General features: G+C 45.1%; 1 protein-coding gene across 1 annotated transcript in view; it reads left to right on the top strand.

Annotated features, from left to right (window-relative positions):
* BANK1 (B cell scaffold protein with ankyrin repeats 1) overlaps nucleotides 1-27,192 on the top strand; it is a 1,166,863-nt gene that overhangs the window by 209,215 nt on the left and 930,456 nt on the right. Inside the window, exon 4 of the mRNA XM_063918381.1 lies at nucleotides 14,958-15,100. Coding sequence (XP_063774451.1) covers nucleotides 14,958-15,100 — 143 coding nt within the window. The remainder of the gene's footprint in view (nucleotides 1-14,957; nucleotides 15,101-27,192) is intronic.

Here is a 27,192-nt window from a genome sequence, read left to right as displayed (position 1 = left end):
AGAGGTGGTCGTAGGGCGGGAGGGGGCATGCCAACGGCATTAGAATGCCGTTGGCTGGGCGCGGTCCGGACAACGGAGGGAAGTCTGGACTGTTGCATGGGCGGGCCGTGGCAGCTGCGACCCAGGACGCGGTGAGTAGCGACCTGCCAGCGCGCAGGAGCTGCGCTGGCAGGGAGCTACTCAGCGGGTGCAAAAGCTTGTAAAAATTGCGAGTATGGTAGTCCTTCTTTCAAATTTAAGGGATGACAGGTATGGCATTTTAACAAGTTATTTCGATCAGGGGGTTTGGTGTAAATTACAGTCTCCAACCTGTCCCCTTTTTTGCAAATTGTGACATCTAAAAAATGTACACTGTCAAATTTAATCTCATAAGTGTTGAGGAATCTTATATTAAATTTTATTTTATATTAATGTCTGGGGTGCCAATTATTGAAAAGTAGCCTCTTCAATAATAATATATGTATATTTTATAATATACGTTTATCATCTATATCTGCAGATATGTCAGTCTTACAAACTAGGTGGCTGATACATATATGCAGTTCTCATACATATGAATTATGAAATTATGATTCCAAAGTGAGTTCAAACATGGAATTCACAGCTCTTATCATCTGATTGTTTATTGACAGGCCAATCAAATCATACAGAATAAGATATACACAGTAGTGATATATATACTAATAATATTTATGCTTCCTTAATTATAGAACAAGCATAACAAAACACAGTTTCACAAACTTAGACAATTATTAACATAAAGTTTATACTTGCAAGTACATAGTTACCATCCTAATATAATTTCTTATATGTGAACATCCCTCCTCCTGCACTTAGCTTCTTCTTAACTCTGCATCTTCTCTCCTTCTGATCTCCAACTCCTTCTCCTCCTGACTTCTCTCTCTGACTGAACTCATGTACAGTATATATACCTTAACCATTTCAGACTGGCGTATTCCTATTGGTTCCCCTGTAAAGGCTCGTACACACTGGCCGATATATCGTCCGTTCTCTTAAACGACCGATATATCGCGGAACCGTCGGCCAGTGTGTACGGCCGATACATCTGTGAACTCCGTCGTTCACAGACGGATTGCGTCGGCCCCGCAGCACAGCCGATGGCCAATATATCTACCGATATATTGGCGCGTCGCTGTGTGTACACGCCCGCCCAGTTCATGACATCAGTCCCCGACGGATCGGGCAGTGTGTATGCTCAACAGACTGCCCGATCCGTCCATAGATATATCTGCAGATCAATTGATCTGCAGATATATCTATTAGTGTGTACCCACCTTAACTGATAACTGCCAGATTGCAAAATATCGTAAAACATGTTCAATTGTTCTGCCTCAAGGTGGCAAACAGAACATGTAGTCTGGGGTCATAAACTTGTTACTTCCTTAATCATCAAATACTTTCCTTTGGTTATTTGAAGTGTAACTATATTTGTTTGTCTCTGGTGTTAGCATCAACAATTGGGACTTGTTGGTGCAGTAGAAGTTCAATAGATCTTGTGTTGTCATTGTCTCTGGCCTGCAGTATAACTGGGCAATAGCTAGTTTATAATTGCCAAAGTACTGTATTTCAAATCTTGATTCTGATATAAATGTACACCTGTGGATTCCAGTGTCCATTAAATTGCAAACACATTCTTTGTTATATTGTAACCTCACTTAGCCTCTTTTATGGTTTGAGCAGTATAAACCTGTTCCCTACACAATATCTTACATAAATACACATCTATATGCACACATATACAAAACATTATTTCTTGAATCATCTAAACATTACCTCATATGGTCAAACCTATTTCATATATATTCCTTGCTATAAAATATATTTCCATCCTGTTCACTATGGTTATAATCACCTTTCATCATTAATGTTTTAATTGAGACAAGATACCTTATCCTTATAATATTGCTAAATTATATTTTACGCAAATTACAGTGGCAACATAAGTGAATTTAGTTGGATAACACAAACCTTTGTGGTCATCAATAACCTTTTCTAACATCTCCACAGGCCCAGACCACAAAATCAGTAGGTCATCAATATATCTCAAAAACACCATCAGTTCCTTTGCAATAGACATATCAGAAAAGAACATACCGTATATACTCGAGTATAAGCCGACTTTTTCAGCACAGTTTTCTATGCTGAAAAAGCCCCCCTCGGCTTATACTCGAGTCAACGGCTGCAGCAGACGCCGTGGGCTGTGTGGGCGTCCGCTGCAGCCGGCTCCAGGGACAGACACTAGAGGTCATTATTGACCTCTAGTGTCTGTGCGGCGTTGCTATGGGAGAGACGTCATGACGTCTCTCCCATAGAGATGATCGGGTGCCGGGAAGCGGGCGCCGGCGGCCAGACGGAGCGGCGACCAGATGGAGCGGCGGCCAGACGGAGCGGGGATCCAGATGGAGCGGCGGCCAGACGGAGCGGATGAACAGATGGAGCGGCGGCCAGACGGAGCGGAGCAGCGCAGCAGCAGAAGAAGCGGTCGGGAAGCAGGAGCGGGGCAGTGGTAAGTATTGTTTTAGTGTGTGTTTATGTTTGTAAGCTGCAAAGGGGGCACAGTAACAGGGGGCAAACAAAGGGGGCACAACAACTACTGGGGGCAAAGAAAGGGGGCACAACAACTACTGGGGGCAAAGAAAGGGGGCACAACAACTACTGGGGGCAAAGAAAGGGGGCACAACAACTACTGGGGGCAAAGAAAGGGGGCACCACAACTACTGGGGCAAAGAAAGAGGGGTCATAACTACTGTGGGCAATGAAAGAGGGGGCACAAATACTGGGGGCAAAGAAGGGGCATAACTACTGGGGGCAAAGCAACGGGGGCATGTTTTTATCTGTCACTGGGGGTATATGTGGCACTGGGGGCACAACCCTAGAAACAAACATTACCCCCTGGCAACAAGCATAACACCTACCGCATAAAATCCCTGGCAACGAGCATGACACCCTGAGCATGAAAACCCCTGGCACCGTGCATTTCCCACCCTAGGCTTATACTAGAGTCAGTAATTTTTCCCAGTTTTTTGTGGTAAAATTAGGTGCCTCGGCTTATATTCGGGTCGACTTATACTCGAGTATATATGGTATCTCTTTCAACCAAAAACATGAAACAATTGGCAAAGGATGGTGCCACAGAAGAACTCATGGCATACCCTGCCAATTGTAAATAAAATTTGCCATCAAAATAAAAATAATTTCTTTTTAATGTTAATTCCAAAAGCTGCAAAAAAAAACCTCAAGGCCTGGACCTTGCTATGCTGCATTATCAGTGATAATCTTTCTAACTGCCCACAAGCCCTGGTCATGAGGAATGCTTGTATATAAATTAGTCACGTCAGCTGTACAAAGAACTAACGCTGCCGGCAGCGACGGTAATTCATCCAATATGATCAATAGAGAATTAGTATCCTTTAGAAATATTTATTTCCCTTTACACACAACCCTGCAAAAAGGAGTCCAAATAAATAGAAATGGTTTAGTACAATGTTCCCCTAGTAGGTCTGCCAGGAGGGTTGTTTAAGGACTTGTGTACTTTGGTGATGGTTTCACTTGCTAATTAAGACGTCACTGACCAGTCATGGGGCAGGGCATGTCTTCACATGGTGTGTGTATTTAAGGAAAGATTGTATCACTTATGTTAATCCTGACGAAAATCTGCAATAAGAGTGAAACATCGATGAAACTGCTGGGGTCTGTGCGATTTTTCATAGTCGCTGAGGGTGCCGCCTACCTGCAATATATTTGGTGACTGACCTATTTGGCCTAATACACCCGGGTGCAAGCAATTTGTGTATAGTAGGGGAGTGCTGCCTCTGCTTTATATATATATATATATATATATAGAGAGAGAGAGAGAGAGAGGGGGGGAGCACCAATATTTATCTTGCCTCCGGGCACCTGGGACAAACCTACGCCACTGACTGTATGTGTATGTATATAAATACTGTATGTTCTTAATCCTTTCATATTTTAGTGTAATTAGCTAATTCTAATTATAAAGTAAATTTGAAATAGCTTAGAAGCTATAGGTTAAATTATAATTCACTAATATGAATTTAGATAGGTACGAAGATTCTACAATATTTAGAATAACAGAATAAATTCTAAATTAACATAAACGGGTAAAACAATGCTGATTAATGCCTTCCTAGCTCCTATTCACTTATGACACACCTTAGAAGATTGATACATGAATGGGAAAATAGTACTGTCGCATAAATCAGTTTGTTGATCACCATTGAATTTTCATCAGTTTGTTTATCTCTAGTCTGCATGTCACTATGCGGAGCACTAAGAAGCTGTAATGAAACAATAAAAGGTGCTTGTGGGAGTTTTAAGCGTAACTTGTTAGGGATAATGAGCATATACAGTAAACAAATAAACAAGGATTACTGTAGACTTTTACAGTACCTGGCAGACCTTTTGATCTAATACTTGGACTATCGTGGATATGTGCACATTGATATGTACTGGGTGGATCATCAAGGTACTGTACACTGGTACAGAACCAATCATATGAACTAGAGATGAGCGGGTTCGGTTCCTCGGAATCCGAACCCGCCCGAACTTCAGTTTTTTTTACACGGGTCCGAGCGACTCGGATCTTCCCGCCTTGCTCGGTTAACCCGAGCGCGCCCGAACGTCATCATCCCGCTGTCGGATTCTCGCGAGGCTCGGATTCTATCGCGAGACTCGGATTCTATCGCGAGACTCGGATTCTATCGCGAGACTCGGATTCTATATAAGGAGCCGCGCGTCGCCGCCATTTTCACACGTGCATTGAGATTCATAGGGAGAGGACGTGGCTGGCGTCCTCTCCGTTTTAGAGAAGAGAGTGAGACTAGAGTAGAGAGAGACACAGTAGTAATTTTGGGGAGCATTAGGAGGAGTACTACTACTTGCTGAAGTGATAGATAGATAGATAGATAGATAGTGTGACTGTATAATGTATATCTGACTTGTGGGGGAGACACTGACAGTGGGGAGCAGTTAGAGTCTGAGAGCAGGACTCAGGAGTACATATAACGTACAGTGCACACTTTTGCTGCCAGAGTGCCACACTGCCATTGTGACCACACTGACCACCAGTATAATATATATTGTGATTGTCTGCTTAGGAGTACTACTTGCAAGTTGCTGATAGTGTGACCAGTGACCTGACCACCAGTTTAATTAATCACCACCAGTTTAATATATATATATATATATATATATATATATATAATTGTATATAATATATATATAATTGTATATGTATTGTATACCACCTACCCGTGGTTTTTTTTTTTCTCTTTCTTCTTGATACATACTACTATAGTAGCTTACTGTAGCAGTCTGCGGTGCTGCTGAGCTGACAGTGTCCAGCAGGTCCGTCATCAGTCATTACATAATAAATATATATACCTGTCCGGCTGCAGTACTAGTGATATTATATATATATATATATATATATATATATATTAATTTCATCTCATTATCATCCAGTCTATATTAGCAGCAGACACAGTACGGTAGTCCACGGCTGTAGCTACCTCTGTGTCGGCAGTCGCTGGTCCATCCATAATTGTATACCACCTACCCGTGGTTTTTTTTTTCTTTCTTCTTGATACATACTACTATAGTAGCTTACTGTAGCAGTCTGCGGTGCTGCTGAGCTGACAGTGTCCAGCAGGTCCATCATCAGTCATTATATAATAAATATATATACCTGTCCGGCTGCAGTACTAGTGATATTATATATATATATATATATATATATATATTAATTTCATCTCATTATCATCCAGTCTATATTAGCAGCAGACACAGTACGGTAGTCCACGGCTGTAGCTACCTCTGTGTCGGCAGTCGCTGGTCCATCCATAATTGTATACCACCTACCCGTGTTTTTTTTTTTTCTTTCTTCTTGATACATACTACTATAGTAGCTTACTGTAGCAGTCTGCGGTGCTGCTGAGCTGACAGTGTCCAGCAGGTCCGTCATCAGTCATTACATAATAAATATATATACCTGTCCGGCTGCAGTACTAGTGATATTATATATATATATATATATATATTAATTTCATCTCATTATCATCCAGTCTATATTAGCAGCAGACACAGTACGGTAGTCCACGGCTGTAGCTACCTCTGTGTCAGCAGTCGCTGGTCCATCCATAATTGTATACCACCTACCCGTGGTTTTTTTTTTTTTCTTTCTTCTTGATACATACTACTATAGTAGCTTACTGTAGCAGTCTGCGGTGCTGCTGAGCTGACAGTGTCCAGCAGGTCCGTCATCAGTCATTACATAATAAATATATATACCTGTCCGGCTGCAGTACTAGTGATATTATATATATATATATATATTAATTTCATCTCATTATCATCCAGTCTATATTAGCAGCAGACACAGTACGGTAGTCCACGGCTGTAGCTACCTCTGTGTCGGCAGTCGCTGGTCCATCCATAATTGTATACCACCTACCCGTGGTTTTTTTTTTCTTTCTTCTTGATACATACTACTATAGTAGTTTACTGTAGCAGTCTGCGGTGCTGCTGAGCTGACAGTGTCCAGCAGGTCCGTCATTAGTCATTACATAATAAATATATATACCTGTCCGGCTGCAGTACTAGTGATATTATATATATATATATATATTAATTTCATCTCATTATCATCCAGTCTATATTAGCAGCAGACACAGTACGGTAGTCCACGGCTGTAGCTACCTCTGTGTCGGCAGTCGCTGGTCCATCCATAATTGTATACCACCTACCCGTGGTTTTTTCTTTCTTTCTTCTTGATACATACTACTATAGTAGCTTACTGTAGCAGTCTGCGGTGCTGCTGAGCTGACAGTGTCCAGCAGGTCCGTCATCAGTCATTACATAATAAATATATATACCTGTCCGGCTGCAGTACTAGTGATATTATATATATATATATATATATATATTAATTTCATCTCATTATCATCCAGTCTATATTAGCAGCAGACACAGTACGGTAGTCCACGGCTGTAGCTACCTCTGTGTCGGCAGTCGCTGGTCCATCCATAATTGTATACCACCTACCCGTGGTTTTTTTTTTTCTTTCTTCTTGATACATACTACTATAGTAGCTTACTGTAGCAGTCTGCGGTGCTGCTGAGCTGACAGTGTCCAGCAGGTCCGTCATCAGTCATTACATAATAAATATATATACCTGTCCGGCTGCAGTACTAGTGATATTATATATATATATATATTAATTTCATCTCATTATCATCCAGTCTATATTAGCAGCAGACACAGTACGGTAGTCCACGGCTGTAGCTACCTCTGTGTCGGCAGTCGCTGGTCCATCCATAATTGTATACCACCTACCCGTGGTTTTTTTTTTTTCTTTCTTCTTGATACATACTACTATAGTAGCTTACTGTAGCAGTCTGCGGTGCTGCTGAGCTGACAGTGTCCAGCAGGTCCGTCATCAGTCATTACATAATAAATATATATACCTGTCCGGCTGCAGTACTAGTGATATTATATATATATATATATATTAATTTCATCTCATTATCATCCAGTCTATATTAGCAGCAGACACAGTACGGTAGTCCACGGCTGTAGCTACCTCTGTGTCGGCAGTCGTTGGTCCATCCATAATTGTATACCACCTACCCGTGGGTTTTTTTTTTTCCTTTCTTCTTGATACATACTACTATAGTAGCTTACTGTAGCAGTCTGCGGTGCTGCTGAGCTGACAGTGTCCAGCAGGTCCGTCATCAGTCATTACATAATAAATATATCTACCTGTCCGGCTGCAGTACTAGTGTGATATTATATATATATATTGATTTCATCTCATTATCATCCAGTCTATATTAGCAGCAGACACAGTACGGTAGTCCACGGCTATAGCTACCTCTGTGTCGGCAGTCGCTCGTCCATCCATAAGTATACTAGTATCCATCCATCTCCATTGTTTACCTGAGGTGCCTTTTAGTTGTGCCTATTAAAATATGGAGAACAAAAATGTTGAGGTTCCAAAATTAGGGAAAGATCAAGATCCACTTCCACCTCGTGCTGAAGCTGCTGCCACTAGTCATGGCCGAGACGATGAAATGCCAGCAACGTCGTCTGCCAAGGCCAATGCCCAATGTCATAGTACAGAGCATGTAAAATCCAAAACACCAAATATCAGTAAAAAAAGGACTCCAAAATCTAAAATAAAATTGTCGGAGGAGAAGCGTAAACTTGCCAATATGCCATTTACCACACGGAGTGGCAAGGAACGGCTGAGGCCCTGGCCTATGTTCATGGCTAGTGGTTCAGCTTCACATGAGGATGGAAGCACTCAGCCTCTCGCTAGAAAAATGAAAAGACTCAAGCTGGCAAAAGCACCGCAAAGAACTGTGCGTTCTTCGAAATCCCAAATCCACAAGGAGAGTCCAATTGTGTCGGTTGCGATGCCTGACCTTCCCAACACTGGACGTGAAGAGCATGCGCCTTCCACCATTTGCACGCCCCCTGCAAGTGCTGGAAGGAGCACCCGCAGTCCAGTTCCTGATAGTCAGATTGAAGATGTCAGTGTTGAAGTACACCTGGATGAGGAGGATATGGGTGTTGCTGGCGCTGGGGAGGAAATTGACAAGGAGGATTCTGATGGTGAGGTGGTTTGTTTAAGTCAGGCACCCGGGGAGACACCTGTTGTCCGTGGGAGGAATAGGGCCGTTGACATGCCTGGTGAAAATACCAAAAAAATCAGCTCTTCGGTGTGGAAGTATTTCAACAGAAATGCGGACAACATTTGTCAAGCCGTGTGTTGCCTTTGTCAAGCTGTAATAAGTAGGGGTAAGGACGTTAACCACCTCGGAACATCCTCCCTTATATGTCACCTGCAGCGCATTCATAATAAGTCAGTGACAAGTTCAAAAACTTTGGGCGACAGCGGAAGCAGTCCACTGACCAGTAAATCCCTTCCTCTTGTAACCAAGCACACGCAAACCACCCCACCAACTCCCTCAGTGTCAATTTCCTCCTTCCCCAGGAATGCCAATAGTCCTGCAGGCCATGTCACTGGCAATTCTGATGAGTCCTCTCCTGCCTGGGATTCCTCTGATGCATCCTTGCGTGTAACGCCTACTGCTGCTGGCGCTGCTGTTGTTGCTGCTGGGAGTCGATGGTCATCCCAGAGGGGAAGTCGTAAGCCCACTTTTACTACTTCCACCAAGCAATTGACTGTCCAACAGTCCTTTGCGAGGAAGATGAAATATCACAGCAGTCATCCTGTTGCAAAGCGGATAACTGAGGCCTTGACAACTATGTTGGTGTTAGACGTGCGTCCGGTATCCGCCGTTAGTTCACAGGGAACTAGACAATTTCTTGAGGTAGTGTGCCCCCGTTACCAAATACCATCTAGGTTCCACTTCTCTAGGCAGGCGATACCGAGAATGTACACGGACGTCAGAAAAAGACTCACCGGTGTCCTAAAAAATGCAGTTGTACCCAATGTCCACTTAACCACGGACATGTGGACAAGTGGAGCAGGGCAGGGTCAGGACTATATGACTGTGACAGCCCACTGGGTAGATGTATGGACTCCCGCCGCAAGAACAGCAGCGGCGGCACCAGTAGCAGCATCTCGCAAACGCCAACTCTTTCCTAGGCAGGCTACGCTTTGTATCACCGGTTTCCAGAATACGCACACAGCTGAAAACATCTTACGGCAACTGAGGAAGATCATCGCGGAATGGCTTACCCCAATTGGACTCTCCTGTGGATTTGTGGCATCGGACAACGCCAGCAATATTGTGTGTGCATTAAATATGGGCAAATTCCAGCACGTCCCATGTTTTGCACATACCTTGAATTTGGTGGTGCAGAATTTTTTAAAAAACGACAGGGGCGTGCAAGAGATGCTGTCGGTGGCCAGAGGAATTGCGGTACACTTTCGGCGTACAGGCACCACGTACAGAAGACTGGAGCACCACCAAAAACGCCTGAACCTGCCCTGCCATCATCTGAAGCAAGAAGTGGTAACGAGGTGGAATTCAACCCTCTATATGCTTCAGAGGTTGGAGGAGCAGCAAAAGGCCATTCAAGCCTATACAATTGAGCACGATATAGGAGGTGGAATGTACCTGTCTCAAGCGCAGTGGAGAATGATTTCAACGTTGTGCAAGGTTCTGCAACCTTTTGAACTTGCCACACGTGAAGTCAGTTCAGACACTGCCAGCCTGAGTCAGGTCATTCCCCTCATCAGGCTTTTGCAGAAGAAGCTGGAGGCATTGAAGGAGGAGCTAAAAGGGAGCGATTCCGCTAGGCATGTGGGACTTGTGGATGGAGCCCTTAATTCGCTTAACAAGGATTCACGGGTGGTCAATCTGTTGAAATCAGAGCACTACATTTTGGCCACCGTGCTCGATCCTAGATTTAAAACCTACCTTGGATCTCTCTTTCCGGCAGACACAAGTCTGCTGGGGTTCAAAGACCTGCTGGTGACAAAATTGTCAAGTCAAGCGGAACGCGACCTGTCAACATCTCCTCCTTCACATTCTCCCGCAACTGGGGGTGCGAGGAAAAGGCTCAGAATTCCGAGCCCACCCGCTGGCGGTGATGCAGGGCAGTCTGGAGCGACTGCTGATGCTGACATCTGGTCCGGACTGAAGGACCTGACAACGATTACGGACATGTCGTCTACTGTCACTGCATATGATTCTGTCACCATTGAAAGAATGGTGGAGGATTATATGAGTGACCGCATCCAAGTAGGCACGTCAGACAGTCCGTACTTATACTGGCAGGAAAAAGAGGCAATTTGGAGGCCCTTGCACAAACTGGCTTTATTCTACCTAAGTTGCCCTCCCACAAGTGTGTACTCCGAAAGAGTGTTTAGTGCCGCCGCTCACCTTGTCAGCAATCGGCGTACGAGGTTACTTCCAGAAAATGTGGAGAAGATGATGTTCATTAAAATGAATTATAATCAATTCCTCCGTGGAGACATTGACCAGCAGCAATTGCCTCCACAAAGTACACAGGGAGCTGAGATGGTGGATTCCAGTGGGGACGAATTGATAATCTGTGAGGAGCGGGATGTACACGGTGATATATCGGAGGATGATGATGAGGTGGACATCTTGCCTCTGTAGAGCCAGTTTGTGCAAGGAGAGATTAATTGCTTCTTTTTCGGTGGGGGTCCAAACCAACCCGTCATTTCAGTCACAGTCGTGTGGCAGACCCTGTCACTGAAATGATGGGTTGGTTAAAGTGTGCATGTCCTGTTTATACAACATAAGGGTGGGTGGGAGGGCCCAAGGACAATTCCATCTTGCACCTCTTTTTTCTTTAATTTTTCTTTGCGTCATGTGCTGTTTGGGGAGTGTTTTTTGGAAGGGCCATCCTGCGTGACACTGCAGTGCCACTCCTAGATGGGCCAGGTGTTTGTGTCGGCCACTAGGGTCGCTTTTCTTACTCACACAGCTACCTCATTGCGCCTCTTTTTTTCTTCTTTGCGTCATGTGCTGTTTGGGGAGTGTTTTTTGGAAGGACCATCCTGCGTGACACTGCAGTGCCACTCCTAGATGGGCCCGGTGTTTGTGTCGGCCACTAGGGTCGCTTATCTTACTCACACAGCTACCTCATTGCGCCTCTTTTTTTCTTCTTTGCGTCATGTGCTGTTTGGGGAGTGTTTTTTGGAAGGGCCATCCTGCGTGACACTGCAGTGCCACTCCTAGATGGGCCAGGTGTTTGTGTCGGCCACTAGGGTCGCTTATCTTACTCACACAGCTACCTCATTGCGCCTCTTTTTTTCTTCTTTGCGTCATGTGCTGTTTGGGGAGTGTTTTTTGGAAGGGCCATCCTGCGTGACACTGCAGTGCCACTCCTAGATGGGCCCGGTGTTTGTGTCGGCCACTAGGGTCGCTTATCTTACTCACACAGCTACCTCATTGCGCCTCTTTTTTTCTTCTTTGCGTCATGTGCTGTTTGGGGAGTGTTTTTTGGAAGGGCCATCCTGCGTAACACTGCAGTGCCACCCCTAGTTGGGCCAGGTGTTTGTGTCGGCCACTAGGGTCGCTTATCTTACTCACACAGCTACCTCATTGCGCCTCTTTTTTTCTTCTTTGCGTCATGTGCTGTTTGGGGAGTGTTTTTTGGAAGGGCCATCCTGCGTGACACTGCAGTGCCACTCCTAGATGGGCCCGGTGTTTGTGTCGGCCACTAGGGTCGCTTATCTTACTCACACAGCTACCTCATTGCGCCTCTTTTTTTCTTCTTTGCGTCATGTGCTGTTTGGGGAGTGTTTTTTGGAAGGGCCATCCTGCGTGACACTGCAGTGCCACTCCTAGATGGGCCAGGTGTTTGTGTCGGCCACTAGGGTCGCTTATCTTACTCACACAGCTACCTCATTGCGCCTCTTTTTTTCTTCTTTGCGTCATGTGCTGTTTGGGGAGTGTTTTTTGGAAGGGCCATCCTGCGTGACACTGCAGTGCCACTCCTAGATGGGCCCGGTGTTTGTGTCGGCCACTAGGGTCGCTTATCTTACTCACACAGCTACCTCATTGCGCCTCTTTTTTTCTTCTTTGCGTCATGTGCTGTTTGGGGAGTGTTTTTTGGAAGAGCCATCCTGCGTGACACTGCAGTGCCACTCCTAGATGGGCCAGCTGTTTGTGTCGGCCACTAGGGTCGCTTATCTTACTCACACAGCTACCTCATTGCGCCTCTTTTTTTCTTCTTTGCGTCGTGTGCTGTTTGGGGAGTGTTTTTTGGAAGGGCCATCCTGCGTGACACTGCAGTGCCACTCCTAGATGGGCCCGGTGTTTGTGTCGGCCACTAGGGTCGCTTATCTTACTCACACAGCTACCTCATTGCGCCTCTTTTTTTCTTCTTTGCGTCATGTGCTGTTTGGGGAGTGTTTTTTGGAAGGGCCATCCTGCGTGACACTGCAGTGCCACTCCTAGATGGGCCAGGTGTTTGTGTCGGCCACTAGGGTCGCTTTTCTTACTCACACAGCTACCTCATTGCGCCTCTTTTTTTCTTCTTTGCGTCATGTGCTGTTTGGGGAGTGTTTTTTGGAAGGGCCATCCTGCGTGACACTGCAGTGCCACTCCTAGATGGGCCCGGTGTTTGTGTCGGCCACTAGGGTCGCTTATCTTACTCACACAGCTACCTCATTGCGCCTCTTTTTTTCTTCTTTGCGTCATGTGCTGTTTGGGGAGTGTTTTTTGGAAGGGCCATCCTGCGTGACACTGCAGTGCCACTCCTAGATGGGCCAGGTGTTTGTGTCGGCCACTAGGGTCGCTTATCTTACTCACACAGCTACCTCATTGCGCCTCTTTTTTTCTTCTTTGCGTCATGTGCTGTTTGGGGAGTGTTTTTTGGAAGGGCCATCCTGCGTGACACTGCAGTGCCACTCCTAGATGGGCCCGGTGTTTGTGTCGGCCACTAGGGTCGCTTATCTTACTCACACAGCTACCTCATTGCGCCTCTTTTTTTCTTCCTTGCGTCATGTGCTGTTTGGGGAGTGTTTTTTGGAAGGGCCATCCTGCGTGACACTGCAGTGCCACCCCTAGTTGGGCCAGGTGTTTGTGTCGGCCACTAGGGTCGCTTATCTTACTCACACAGCTACCTCATTGCGCCTCTTTTTTTCTTCTTTGCGTCATGTGCTGTTTGGGGAGTGTTTTTTGGAAGGGCCATCCTGCGTGACACTGCAGTGCCACTCCTAGATGGGCCCGGTGTTTGTGTCGGCCACTAGGGTCGCTTATCTTACTCACACAGCTACCTCATTGCGCCTCTTTTTTTCTTCTTTGCGTCATGTGCTGTTTGGGGAGTGTTTTTTGGAAGGGCCATCCTGCGTGACACTGCAGTGCCACTCCTAGATGGGCCAGGTGTTTGTGTCGGCCACTAGGGTCGCTTATCTTACTCACACAGCTACCTCATTGCGCCTCTTTTTTTCTTCTTTGCGTCATGTGCTGTTTGGGGAGTGTTTTTTGGAAGGGCCATCCTGCGTGACACTGCAGTGCCACTCCTAGATGGGCCCGGTGTTTGTGTCGGCCACTAGGGTCGCTTATCTTACTCACACAGCTACCTCATTGCGCCTCTTTTTTTCTTCTTTGCGTCATGTGCTGTTTGGGGAGTGTTTTTTGGAAGGGCCATCCTGCGTGACACTGCAGTGCCACTCCTAGATGGGCCAGCTGTTTGTGTCGGCCACTAGGGTCGCTTATCTTACTCACACAGCTACCTCATTGCGCCTCTTTTTTTCTTCTTTGCGTCGTGTGCTGTTTGGGGAGTGTTTTTTGGAAGGGCCATCCTGCGTGACACTGCAGTGCCACTCCTAGATGGGCCCGGTGTTTGTGTCGGCCACTAGGGTCGCTTATCTTACTCACACAGCTACCTCATTGCGCCTCTTTTTTTCTTTGCGTCATGTGCTGTTTGGGGAGTGTTTTTTGGAAGGGCCATCCTACGTGACACTGCAGTGCCACTCCTAGATGGGCCCGGTGTTTGTGTCGGCCACTAGGGTCGCTTAGCTTAGTCATCCAGCGACCTCGGTGCAAATTTTAGGACTAAAAATAATATTGTGAGGTGTGAGGTATTCAGAATAGACTGAAAATGAGTGGAAATTATGGTTTTTGAGGTTAATAATACTTTGGGATCAAAATGACCCCCAAATTCTATGATTTAAGCTGTTTTTTAGTGTTTTTTGAAAAAAAACACCCGAATCCAAAACACACCCGAATCCGACAAAAAAAATTCGGTGAGGTTTTGCCAAAACGCGGTCGAACCCAAAACACGGCCGCGGAACCGAACCCAAAACCAAAACACAAAACCCGAAAAATTTCAAGTGCACATCTCTAAATTATGAACTTAACAAACCTTATTCTGACTTGCTTTTACACTTGAATTAAGTATTTTACATTGTCTTTACTATTCCATGTATTATAACATGTATACCTGTTTTTTCTTTTCACAAGATTTTCCTCCTGGCCCAGTCATGGTGAAAGTCTGCTGTGGAGAAGTCATTACAGCTACAGCACAGATTGAATACTTCTCAGCAACTGAAGACCTTGAATGTCTCCTTTCAGAAATAGTTGATCCTATAAAGTTTTTTTGCCAGGTAAAAAGAGAGCTGCATACCAGAACGGGACGGGGGGGGTTTAATAATCTGACTCCTCCCGTCTACGCATAGCTCCTCCCACTTATTTATGCCTCTCCCATTTTCAATATTGAAGGATAAAAAAAAACACAGAAAATTGATTCACACACACACACACACACACACACACACACACACATATATTTATATATATATATATATATATATAAAACACATGAGCTGTCAGCAGTACGCCACTCTCATTAAATGAAATACAAACGTAATGGCCGGTGCCTTCAAGTGACAGCAATATATGCTGCCCAACATACATATCCAGTCTGCGGCACTCACAGCTCCCTTCAAAAGACGACCCGCACACAGGTAATTGCTGTCAATATTTCAATGTTTAATTTAAACATTTTCATCAGGCAGCAGCGGTGCGGCACTCAAGCTGTACAAATATACACGCAGTCAAGGTTTGTATCAAAGTTTCAATATCTCTAATTCATATTATCATCTAAGCATGTACTGAAAGATATCAACCATTTCGGAGCATCCGCGCATCTGCTCCTTCCTCAGGATAATACAAGCATCAATCTTGAGGAAGGAGCGGATGCTCCTAAACTGTTGATATTTTTCAATACTTTGAACGCTCTGAGCACCATTTCTGAGTAAATATATAATATATACATACATATGCACATGCACACAGCCCCGGTGACATACACACAGCCCAGTGACAGCCCAGGGTTATGCATACAGCCTAGGTGACAGCGCAGGGTCATGTGTCCAGCAAAGCAGTCAGACCAGTCACATGATTAAAGGTGATTAAAGGTCATTTTTGAGGCTTTGATATATCCATTCCTTGACATTTGTAGCACAAAACTAGTAATGTTCTTTCCATAAAGTTAATTTTTTTTTCAAATTTCTGAGCACGGTGGGGGCTTTAAATGTCCAGAGCGTTGGGGACACAAGAAGGGGGGGGGGGGGAGGGCAGTATCACACACACCTGTTTCGTGACTTTACTCCAGGATCCAGGACCAGGGTGGGCCGGCGACTCCCTCGGGTGAGCCGGGTGCCGGCGGGTGTTCCTGCGCCCAGGCAAGAAGAAGATGGTTCGGCAGAGACATTGGCAGCCAGCAAGCGAGAGCAGTAAGCCATACCGCACGGGGCGTGATGGGAAGTGTAGTACAGGCACCATGCAGTACATCTACGGCCCTCAGACATTCTCCACCTCCTTGGTCCTCGCTCTGCTGTAGAGACCGCTGGAAGGACATTGGGTTTTCCGCCATCACAGCAAATGGCATGTACACCTCCGTGCCCGGGCTCGCACCACCGCCAACATAGCAATTCTGCTTCCGGATCAGACAGTGGGAAAGGGTGGGAGGTGCATTAGAAGCGTCTCCCTCGGATTGGTTGGTGAACATCGCGACCGCCGCGGAAGTACTATACAGAAGTGGACCTGGCCGTCTCAGCACTGGCTTCTCAATTATACCTCTTTTACACTCGCAGAAAAATCCCGGGATATTGCACGTGAACGCGCATCATCCCGGGATTTTTGTGAGTGTGAATGGGTACAGGGACAATTTCCCGGGACGACCATCCCGGAATTTCAACCCAGGTCTCGACCTGGGTTGAATCCGGGACCGTCCCGGGAAGCTGCGCAGTGTGAACGGGTATACCGAGTCAAGGCGACCCGGCACCCGTTCTCTGCATAGGAGGAGGCGGTTCTTGGAGAAGATTATCTCCAAGCACCGCCTCCGCTAGAGTCAGCGGTGACGTCACCGGCCCGGCAATATGCCGGGTCGGCCCACTAATGTGAAAGGGTCATTCCCGGGAATGTGTCCCGGCAAATATACCTGGACACATTCCCGGGAATGACCTTTCGCTGCGAATGTAAAAGGGGTATAAATGTCGGGGCAAGTGTAGGGGGGGGACGATCGCCCTTTCCACCCCCCTTTAAATCCGCCACTGTACCAGAACCATACTTACTATATTGTTTTCTTCCAATCATATTAGTTGTGACACCTGTGTAAATGACATAAGGAGATCAAAGAAGTCCCACTCCGAACTCTTTTAGGAACTGAAGCAAAGAGTACAGTTTAGTAAAAATCAATTTAAGACTCTCAATCTGAACATTTAATGGTAACAAGTTACAAATAAAATTCAGCAAGGTTTTGTTATTCAGCAAAACTGGCACTCTGTATTTCTCATACGTCCTAGAGGATGCTGGGGAAGGTTCAAGAACCATGGGGTATAGACGGGATCCGCAGGAGACATGGGAACTTTAAGACTTTAAAAGGGGTGTGAACTGGCTCCTCCCTCTATGCCCCTCCTCCAGACTCCAGTTAGATTCTGTGCCCAGTGAGACTGGATGCACACTGAGGAGCTCTCCTGAGTTTCTCAGAAAAAGACTTTGTTAGGTTTATTATTTTCAGAAAGACCTGCTGGTTACAGGCTCTCTGCTTCGTGGGACTGAGGGGAGAGAAGCAGACATACTTCTCTGAGTTCAAAGGCTCTGCTTCTTAGGCTACTGGACACCATTAGCTCCAGAGGGTCCGATCACTTGGTGCTCCTAGATGCTCGTTCCCGGAGCCGCGCCGTCACCCCCCTTGCAGATCCAGAAGATAGAAGCCGGGTGAGTATTAGAAGATACAGAAAACTTCAGTGACGGCAGAAGACGGCATGTTGAGGTACCGCACAGTGGTTGCGCTGCGCGCCATGCTCCCACACTGAGAACGGCACTGCAGGGTGCAAGTCGCAGGGGGGGGGGGGGGCGCCCTGTGCAGCATTTATCCTCAATTTAGCCACTGGCAAAAGAGTATAACATGCCTGGGCACAGATTACAGACCCCCGCCAGTATAAAAAATATGAAATTAAGCGGGACTGAAGCGCGCCATTAAGGGGCGTGGCTTAGCCCTCACAGCTCTGACCAGTGCCATTTTCTCTTCACAGAAGCTACAGAGACGCTGAGCCTGGCCTCCCACACTGCTGTACAAGTAACAGGGTGCAAAACGGGGGGGGGGCACAAGAGATTTGGTGCTAATTATTGGAATATAAAAGCGCTAACAGGTCTGGGCAGTATTTTACTCGCTTCAGAACCGGGATAGTCGCTGGGTTTTGAGCTGGCAGAACTCCCTCTGTGTTTCTCTAACAGGCTTCGTTGTGGGTCTGTCTTCTATAGCCCCAGTGTGGTTGTTGGTGTCTGAGGCTGAGTGCTCTTCTCAGGAAGAGGCTGGAGTGGGAACAGATAAGACTGAGGGACTGACCGTCTCGGCACCGCCGATGGCTGATTGGGTAAATATGTTGAGTGTTTTGATGCTAATGTGGCTCGGTTGACGAAGAGATTAGATAAATCTGAGTCTAAAAGCCAGACATGGAGGAAATCCATGGAAGAGGCATTGTCACAAGCTCAGACCCCTTCGGGGTCACAGAAACGTGCATTTACCCAGTTAACAGATACAGATACCGACACAGACTCTGATTCCAGTGTCGACTATAGTGATGCCAGATTAAATCCTCAACTGGCTAAGAGCATTCAGTACATGATTGTGGCAATAAAAGAAGTGTTGCATATAACAGAGGACCCTGCTGTTCCTGACACTAGGGTCTGTATGTATAAAGGAAAGAAACCTGCGGTCACTTTTCCTCCCTCTCATGAACTGAACGATCTCTTTGAAAAGGCTTGGGAAAACCCTGACAAGAAGGGACAGGTTCCCAAAAGAATTCCAGTGGCATATCCCTTTCCTTTTGGGGACAGGGAAAAGTGGGAGTCAACCCCCACGGTGGATAAAGCTCTATCGCGTCTATCCAAAAAGGTGGCGCTTCCTTCTCCAGACACGGCAGCCCTAAAGGATCCTGCGGATCGCAAGCAGGAAAATACACTAAAATCCATTTATGTCACTACGGGTTCGCTACTCAGGCCTGCCGTTGCTTTGGCATGGGTAAGCAGTGCTATTGAAAAGTGGTCAGATAACTTGTCATCTGAGATAGATTCCCTAGACAGGGATAGCGTGCTTTTGACTCTGGGTCATATCAGGGACGCTGCAGCATATTTAAAAGAAGCTGTAAGGGATATTGGCCTTTTGGGATCAAGGGCCAATGCCATGGCAGTCTCAGCTAGGAGGGCATTGTGGATTCATCAAGGGAATGCTGATGCCGACTCTAAGAAGGTGATGGAGTCTTTACCGTTTAATGGTAGTGTCTTGTTTGGTGACGGCCTCACTGACCTGGTATTTACGGCTACCGTGGGTAAGTCGTCATTTTTACCTTATGTTCCTGCACAACAAAAGAAAACGCCCCACTATCAGATGCAGTCCTTTCGGCCCAATAAATTCAAAAAAGGATGAGGGTCCTCCTTCCTTGCTGCAAGAGGAAGAGGACGGGGAAAGAGGTCACAGGCTGTGGCAAGTTCCCAAGAGCAGAAATCCTGGCCGGCTTCTACCTAATCCACCGCATGACTCTGGGGCTCCTCTGCGGGAGTCCGCACCAGTGGGGGCACATCTCAAACTCTTCAGTCAGGTCTGGGTACACTCGGACCTGGATCCTTGGATATTAGAAATAGTAACCCAAGGGTACAAATTAGAGTTTCAAGACGTACCCCCTCACCAATTTTTCAAATCTGCACATAAACATTCTGGAATTAAGGGCCATTTACAACGGCATTCTGCAAGCGGAACATCTTCTTCGCGGTCTTCCAGTCTTGATTCAGTCAGACAACATAACAGCAGTGGCGTACATAAACCGCCAGGGCGGGAACAAACAACAGAGCGGCGATGGCCGAGGCTACTAAAGTTCTTCGCTGGGTGGAAAGACATGCAAGCGCTCTGTCAGCGGTCTTCATTCCAGGCGTGGACAACTGGGAAGCAGACTTCCTCAGCAGACACGATCTCCATCCAGGAGAGTGTGGTCTTCATCAAGAGGTTTTTGCAGAAGTGGCAAGTCGTTGGGGAATTCCTCAAATAGACATGATGGTGTCCCGCCTCAACAAGAAACTTCAGAGATATTGTTCCAGGTCAAGGGACCCTCAAGCAATAGCGGTGGACGCCCTAGTGACACCGTGGATGTTTCCGTCGGTCCATGTGTTCCCTCCACTTCCACTCATTCCAAAGGTGATAAAGATTATAAGAAGAACAAGGGTTCAGGCGATACTCATTGTTCCAGACTGGCCAAGGAGGGCCTGGTATCCAGATCTTCAGGAGTTGCTCATAGAAGATCCCTGGCCGCTTCCACTTCGGGAGGACCTGTTACAACAAGGTCCGTGCGTGTATCAGGACTTACCGCGGCTGCGTTTGACGGCATGGCGGTTGAATGCCAAATCCTAGCCAGAAAGCGTATTCCCTGTGATGTCATTCCCACTCTTCTTCAGGCTAGAAAAGGAAGTAACGGCGAAGCATTACCACCGTATTTGGAGAAAATATGTGTCTTGGTGTGAATCCAAGAAGGCTCCTACGGAAGAATTTGAGCTAGGGCGTTTGCTCCATTTTTTACAAGCTGGTGTGGATGCGGGCCTGAAGTTAGGCTCTATTAAAGTACAAATTTCGGCCTTATCAATTTTCTTTCAGAAAGAATTGGCCTCCCTTCCAGAAGTTCAAACCATCGTTAAAGGTGTGCTGCACATCCAACCTCCTTTTGTGCCCCCAGTGGCACCGTGGGATCTTAATGTGGTATTGCAGTTCCTGCAATCTCCTTGGTTTGAACCTTTATGTAAGGTTGAGTTAAAATTCCTTACTTGGAAAGTAGTCATGTTGTTGGCCTTGGCATCCGCAAGGCGAGTTTCTGAGTTGGCGGCTTTGTCTCACAAAAGCCCCTATTTAATATTCCATGCTGATAGAGTGGAGTTGAGAACTCGTCAGCAATTTCTGCCAAAAGTGGTTTCATTGTTTCATGTACACCAGCCGATTGTGGTGCCAGTGGCTACTGACGCCTTGGCGGAGTCGAAGTCTCTCGATGTGGTCAGAGCTTTGAAAATCTATGTCGCCAGGACTGCGCAAATTAGGAAAACAGAGGCTCTGTTTGGCCTGTGGGCTCCCAACAAAATTGGGGCTCCTGCTTCCAAGCAGACTATTGCACGCTGGATCTGTAATACGATTCAGCAGGCTCATTCTACGGCAGGATTGCCATTACCGAAATCGGTGAAAGCCTATTCTACCAGAAAGGTGGGCTCATCCTGGGTGGCTGCCCGAGGGGTTTCGGCATTACAGCTTTGCCGAGCTGCTACCTGGTTGGGTTCAAACACCTTTGCGAAGTTTTACAAGTTTGATACCCTGGCTAAGGAGGACCTCTTGTTTGGTCAATCGGTGATGCAGAGTCATCCGCACTCTCCCGCCCGTTCTAGAGCTTTGGTATAAACCCCATGGTTCTTGAACCTTCCCCATCATCCTCTAGGACGTATGAGAAAATAGGATTTTAATACCTACCGGTAAATCCTTTTCTCTTAGTCCGTAGAGGATGCTGGGCGCCCGTCCCAGTGCGGGCTGTATCTGCAATTTGGTTTTGGTTACTCTCATGTTGAGTTAAGTACAGTCAGTCTGTGGCTGATGTTGGTCATGCTGTTGCATGCGTTGTTGTTGAATGTCATGTTGTATGGCGTGTTTGAGGTGTGAGCTGGTTTGTATCTCACCTTAGTTTGAAAATTAAATTAAATAAATCCTTTTCCTCGAAATGTCCGTCTCCCTGGGCACAGTTCCTATAACTGGAGTCTGGAGGAGGGGCATAGAGGGAGGAGCCAGTTCACACCCCTTTTAAAGTCTTAAAGTGCCCATGTCTCCTGCGGATCCCGTCTATACCCCATGGTTCTTGAACCTTCCCCAGAAACCTCTACGGACTAAAAGAAAAGGATTTACCGGTAGGTATTAAAATCCTACTTTCAGTTCTACTTACTGGTACATTTTACCAAAGGTTAAGGAGACATCTTCTAGTTTGGCACTGTAAATAAGTACTGAAGATATAGTCACGAATGAAAAGATTGTTAGTGGTATCTATCTCTAAGTATTTTCTCAACCAATCAGATCCTAGCTGTCATTTATCTAATACTTTTTAGAAAATGATAGCTAAGACCAAACTAGTAGCTATGATCAACAGCCACTTTTCCTTTTAAGAAGTTTTTTGTAAATGTAAACTTTACACAGAGCTGAAGCTCCTCCTACTTTTTTAGGGCAATATTATGATTGAAGCTGTCACAGGTAGAGAAAAAAAAGAGCAAGTGGCCTATCTTTTATCTGATTTCAAGTGAACATTTTTTTTAATGGCGCTTATCTTAGTGTTCAAAAAGTGTTACTTTGTCACTATTTATCATATTTCTGAAAATAGGACAGTGCCAGCTAAAGGTATTGTCCTGGCAAACATTTATTTCCAGAGATAAATTTCATGACTAGCTTTACACAGGAACAACTCCATTTATTAATAATTATTTACTGGCTGCACATTTCGTTTAGTATCATTGTTATACTTAATGAACATGCTGCCTGAATTTAACATGACTTACCTATCCAGCAAGGTCCAAACCTTATTTATTTCCTCCACATCAGTAATATTATACAGTATATTTTATATTCATTGGTGCATCCCTGATATAGCTCTGTCAGCTCATACTACAATTATTTAAAGTTACAAATAGTAATATATATATATATATATATATATATATATGTTATAAAAATGTAAATGTATAAAATATAAGGATAGATAGATAGATAGACAGATAGATAGATAGATAGATAGATAGATAGATAGATAGATAGATAGATAGATAGATAGATAGAGCCATAAAACTCATAAACAGCTAAACAACTGTAAGCCAGCATATACTGCAGTATAGCATTTTTAAATCATTAGTTATGTACAGTAAAAGAACCTATATCTGAATAATGATGTGCACAAGCATTCCGTAGGGAAAATCAGATAGTGTAATAATGTTGCACTTGAAAAGCTCCTTCAATATTTATGAATGGCAGAGCTGGATTAAGGACCACATGGGCCTGGAGCTGAAAATGTTCAAGGGCCTATACTGAGAAGGGGAGGAGCTGTTACCAGTACTATGCGGGTGTGGCCAGAGCCACGTGGGTGTGTACTTCCCTACACCTACACTTAATACATGAAATTAGTTAAATTGCATAATTTTGTAAAAAAAAAAAAAACTAGATATACAATTTTAATACATATGATTTATGGCTGACTATGTGACCAGCAAGGCAGCTGGTCCTCGGCATGCTACCATGATGGTGGGCCTATTTTTATGAAGAGGCCTGGTGCTGCAGCTCCAACCGCCCCATTGTTAATCTGGCCCTGATGAATGGTGATAGTTATATGAGCTAATATACTTGCCAGTCTGAGAAAACAGAGTGATTTTAAGATTTAATTTGCACCCACAGAAAAAGTAATCGGTAACTATTTAGAAACGTAGTTGTAGTAGTCATCTCTTTACAGATTCTTCTCTCTGACAAGGTTGAAAAGCACCCACAAACAATTGTAACTTCACAGGCATTAAGGATGTAAACCACACTTTTCATTGCTCAATAAGATTACCCCCCACCCCCACTCCCATCCCATAGAGCGCCATGCTAAAGTCAGTAATTGGTGAAGAAGAGTTAGGAATCTGTCATTTGTTTCCATTTTACGCTACTACACATACTGTGCAATAAACAGGCTGAATAGTCGATTTTCAACTGCTCAGCCTGATAATCTTAGGGCGGAAACACACTATCCGATAGTGAAATGCCAGCGATGGATGTTTATATTGTTCAACAATATAGTGTTCAACGATATAGTGCGTACACACTAAACGTTATCGTTCAACGATAACGTTCAGTGACATCACCGCCGGCATTCCTGAACATGCAGCTCAGCCTGACATTGATGGTTTGAGCTGCATGTCATAATTACATAGTTGTTGAGTTTGAAAAAAGACAAATGTCCATCGAGTTCAACCTGTATTATAAAATTTTATATCATTTAAATGTTGTATCCTTGGATATGTCTTTCAATTAGGAATTTATTTAGTCCATTTTTAAACTTAGTTATTGAGTCAACCATTACTACCTTCTCTGACAGAGAATCCTTACTGCTCTTACTGTGAAGAACCCTTTTCTCCATTGTGCATGAAATCTTTTTTCTTGTAACCTCAGAGGGTGTCCCCGTGTCCTGTGTAGCTTTTTTCTTTTTTAAACAGATCAGCTGATAAATCCTTGTATTGTCCCATTATGTATTTGTAAATATTAATAATGTCCCCTCTTTTCCAGTGTGAACAAATCTAACCTTTTAAGTCTTTCCTCATAACTCAGTGCCTCTAACCCCTTAACCAGTTTGGTGGCTCACCTCTGAACCCTTTCGAGTTTCAAGATAACTTTTTTATAGTGAGGTGTCCAGAACTGTACAAAATATTCCAGGTGTGGCCGCACCAATGATTTATACAGTGGCAGGATTACACTCTCATCCCTTGTCTCCATTCCCCGTTTTATGCATGCTAATACCTTATTTGCTTTTGTTGCTGCATTTTGACATTACATACTGCCAGTGGCATAGCTATGCAAGTGGAGGCCCCATAGCATAATTTCCACGGGCCCCCCGGCTGACTGCTCAAAGGCACGTCCCCCCCTCCCGTGGACTACTAAAAGATCCCCTTCACCCGCCATGACTATTTAAAGACCTCCTGGTGGATTACCCACAGTGGGGTGGGCACTCACCACTGGAGCCCCATTTGCAGCTTTACACGTGTTAGCAGTGTGCTGCTGCCCTGCAGCAACAACTGATCTCGTGGTCGGCTCCATATCATCTCTCCTCTAAGTTGCTGGGAGGAGGCAGGCCAGTGGTCCGTGACGTCACTGCAGACTCATCCATGCCTCCTCTCAGCATCAGTTAGTACTCAGGAGAGGCGGTGTGAGTTGGTGTGGCTGCAGATACAAGCAGCCATGGCCGAGGTTCAACAATTAGATGGAATGCTGGAAGGCCTGGCTTTCCATAAGGCTTGCAGATAATTGGGGCTGGGCTGAAAAGTGACTTCAGGGATGCTGGGAGGAGCTGGGAATGTCATTGTCCATCCCAACATGTTTATCAGAGAAGAGCTATGCTGCACTTTCACAGGGAAAGATTGCTGGCTCAGGGATGCTGGGAGGAGGCATGACATCATCGCCCCTCCCAGTAGGTGGGCAGGAACTGGTGGGGGCAGGCTGGGCAATGCTGGATGAGGGGAGAAGACAGAAGGCTACAGGGTTTCCTGGGAGGAGGCGTGACCATCCCTCCCAGCACGCAGGAAGCACTGGCTGGCTGGAAGCTGCTTCTATGAATGACTCGGGAGCTTGTGAGTCTGAGGTGACAGTTAGTTTATAGGCTGCCCTATTGTTCTTAGTCCCAAAGTACATAACTTTACATTTGTCTATATTGAACCTCATTCTCCATTTGGCTGCCCAGACCTCCAGTCTAGATAAATCATTCCGTAGAGACTCAACATCCTTGTCTGAATTAATTACTCTACATAGTTTAGTATAATCTGTGAAAATTTACACTGGGCTTTCTAGGTCCACTCCTAGGTCATTAATGAATATGTTAAACAGCAATGGCCCTAGTACTGAACCCTGTGGTATTCCACTGAGTACTGAGGCCCATTCAGAGAACATCCCATTAATCACCACTCGCTGTTCCCTGTTGTACAGCCAATTACTCACCCAAGTACAAATAATGTTTTCTACCCCAAGCTCTCTTAATTTGAAAATTTGTCTCTTATGTGGGATTTTGTCAAAGGCCTTAGCAAAATCTAAAAAGACCACATCCACTGCTTTACCCTGATCAATATTATCTCTCAGTTTCTCGTAGAAGCTTATTAAGTTAGTTTGACATGACCTGTCCTACACAAAACCATGCTGATACCTAGTAATAACCTTGGAGGTATCCAAGTACTCTAGTATGCTATCCCTTAATATACCTTCCAGTATTTTCCCCACTATAGATGTCAAACTTACCAGTTTATAGTTACTGGGATGAGTTTTAATTCCATTTTTAAATATTGGAACTACCTCTGTTATGCGCCAGTCCTTCGGTGTCATTCCTGATGTAATTGACTCACTGAAAATCAAATATTGGGGTCTCGATAGCTCTGAGTTAAGTTCCATAAGAACCCTGGGGTAAAGTCCATCAGGCTCGGGAGATTTATTTATCTTAATTTTACTTAGTCTCTCCTGGACTACTTCCTCGTTTAACCAAGTATTTAGCAACGGGTCATTATTATAGCTTATGTTGTGCTCTACTCTCGTCAACCAGTCCTCTCTCGTGAATACTGATTAAAAGAATTTATTCGATAACCCTGCTTTTTCTCTATCATCATTAATCAAGACATCCAACTCGCCCTTTAATGATCCAATATTCTCCTGTCAGCTCAATATTGGTGATTACTGAACGGTGTGCGGGAGCGAGCATCGTTCATCGGTCACCAATATTACCCCATACACACTAGACAATATAAGCCTTAAAAATAAACGATAATGACTTTTATGTCATCATCGTTTAATTTTAAGGCTGAAATCGCCTAGTGTGTATGGGATTTTAGAGTGTGTAAACAACCATCCAGGGCCTATTATTTAAAAACCTGTCGGACCTGCTCATCTGATGACATTTGTCAGAAACAATGAGCAAATATCCTGCACTTTTTGTAGTGTGTACATGATCTATCCGACATTTCTGCCTGATAGTTCATTTATAACTGTCACCTTTGACAGTCATTAGAGCATATAATCGTTCGCTGGAAATAAGATGTTATCAAGGATCTTCCGCTCTCAAAAAATCAAGATGTTTCAGGTGTGTGCCTACAGTACCTTAACCCTTTCATAACTTGTGTGAAGCAGGAACACTGAAACCTGACACTGCTTCACAAATAGTCCCATTCATTTACATTGCTGTTACTATAAATGCACTTACAATATCCTTATTTTTACCTTCCTAAATCTCTATATTTAATCTTGTTTGAATTGTTTGTATCCTTTTTATACAAATTTGTCTGCCCTGATCATGGTCATACAAGCACTGAAGGGGCACCTGCAGTACAGCAGCACCTGTGTGCAGTGGCGTAACTAGAAATTTTTCTCCCCCAAGCCAAAAAATTCTTTGCCCCCCCCCCCCATACC

This window comes from Pseudophryne corroboree, chromosome 1, assembly GCF_028390025.1.
Source record: "Pseudophryne corroboree isolate aPseCor3 chromosome 1, aPseCor3.hap2, whole genome shotgun sequence".
NCBI classification, from domain to species: domain Eukaryota; kingdom Metazoa; phylum Chordata; class Amphibia; order Anura; family Myobatrachidae; genus Pseudophryne; species Pseudophryne corroboree.
Note: the sequence above shows the minus strand (reverse complement) of the source record. Positions and strands in the feature narration are given on the sequence as shown.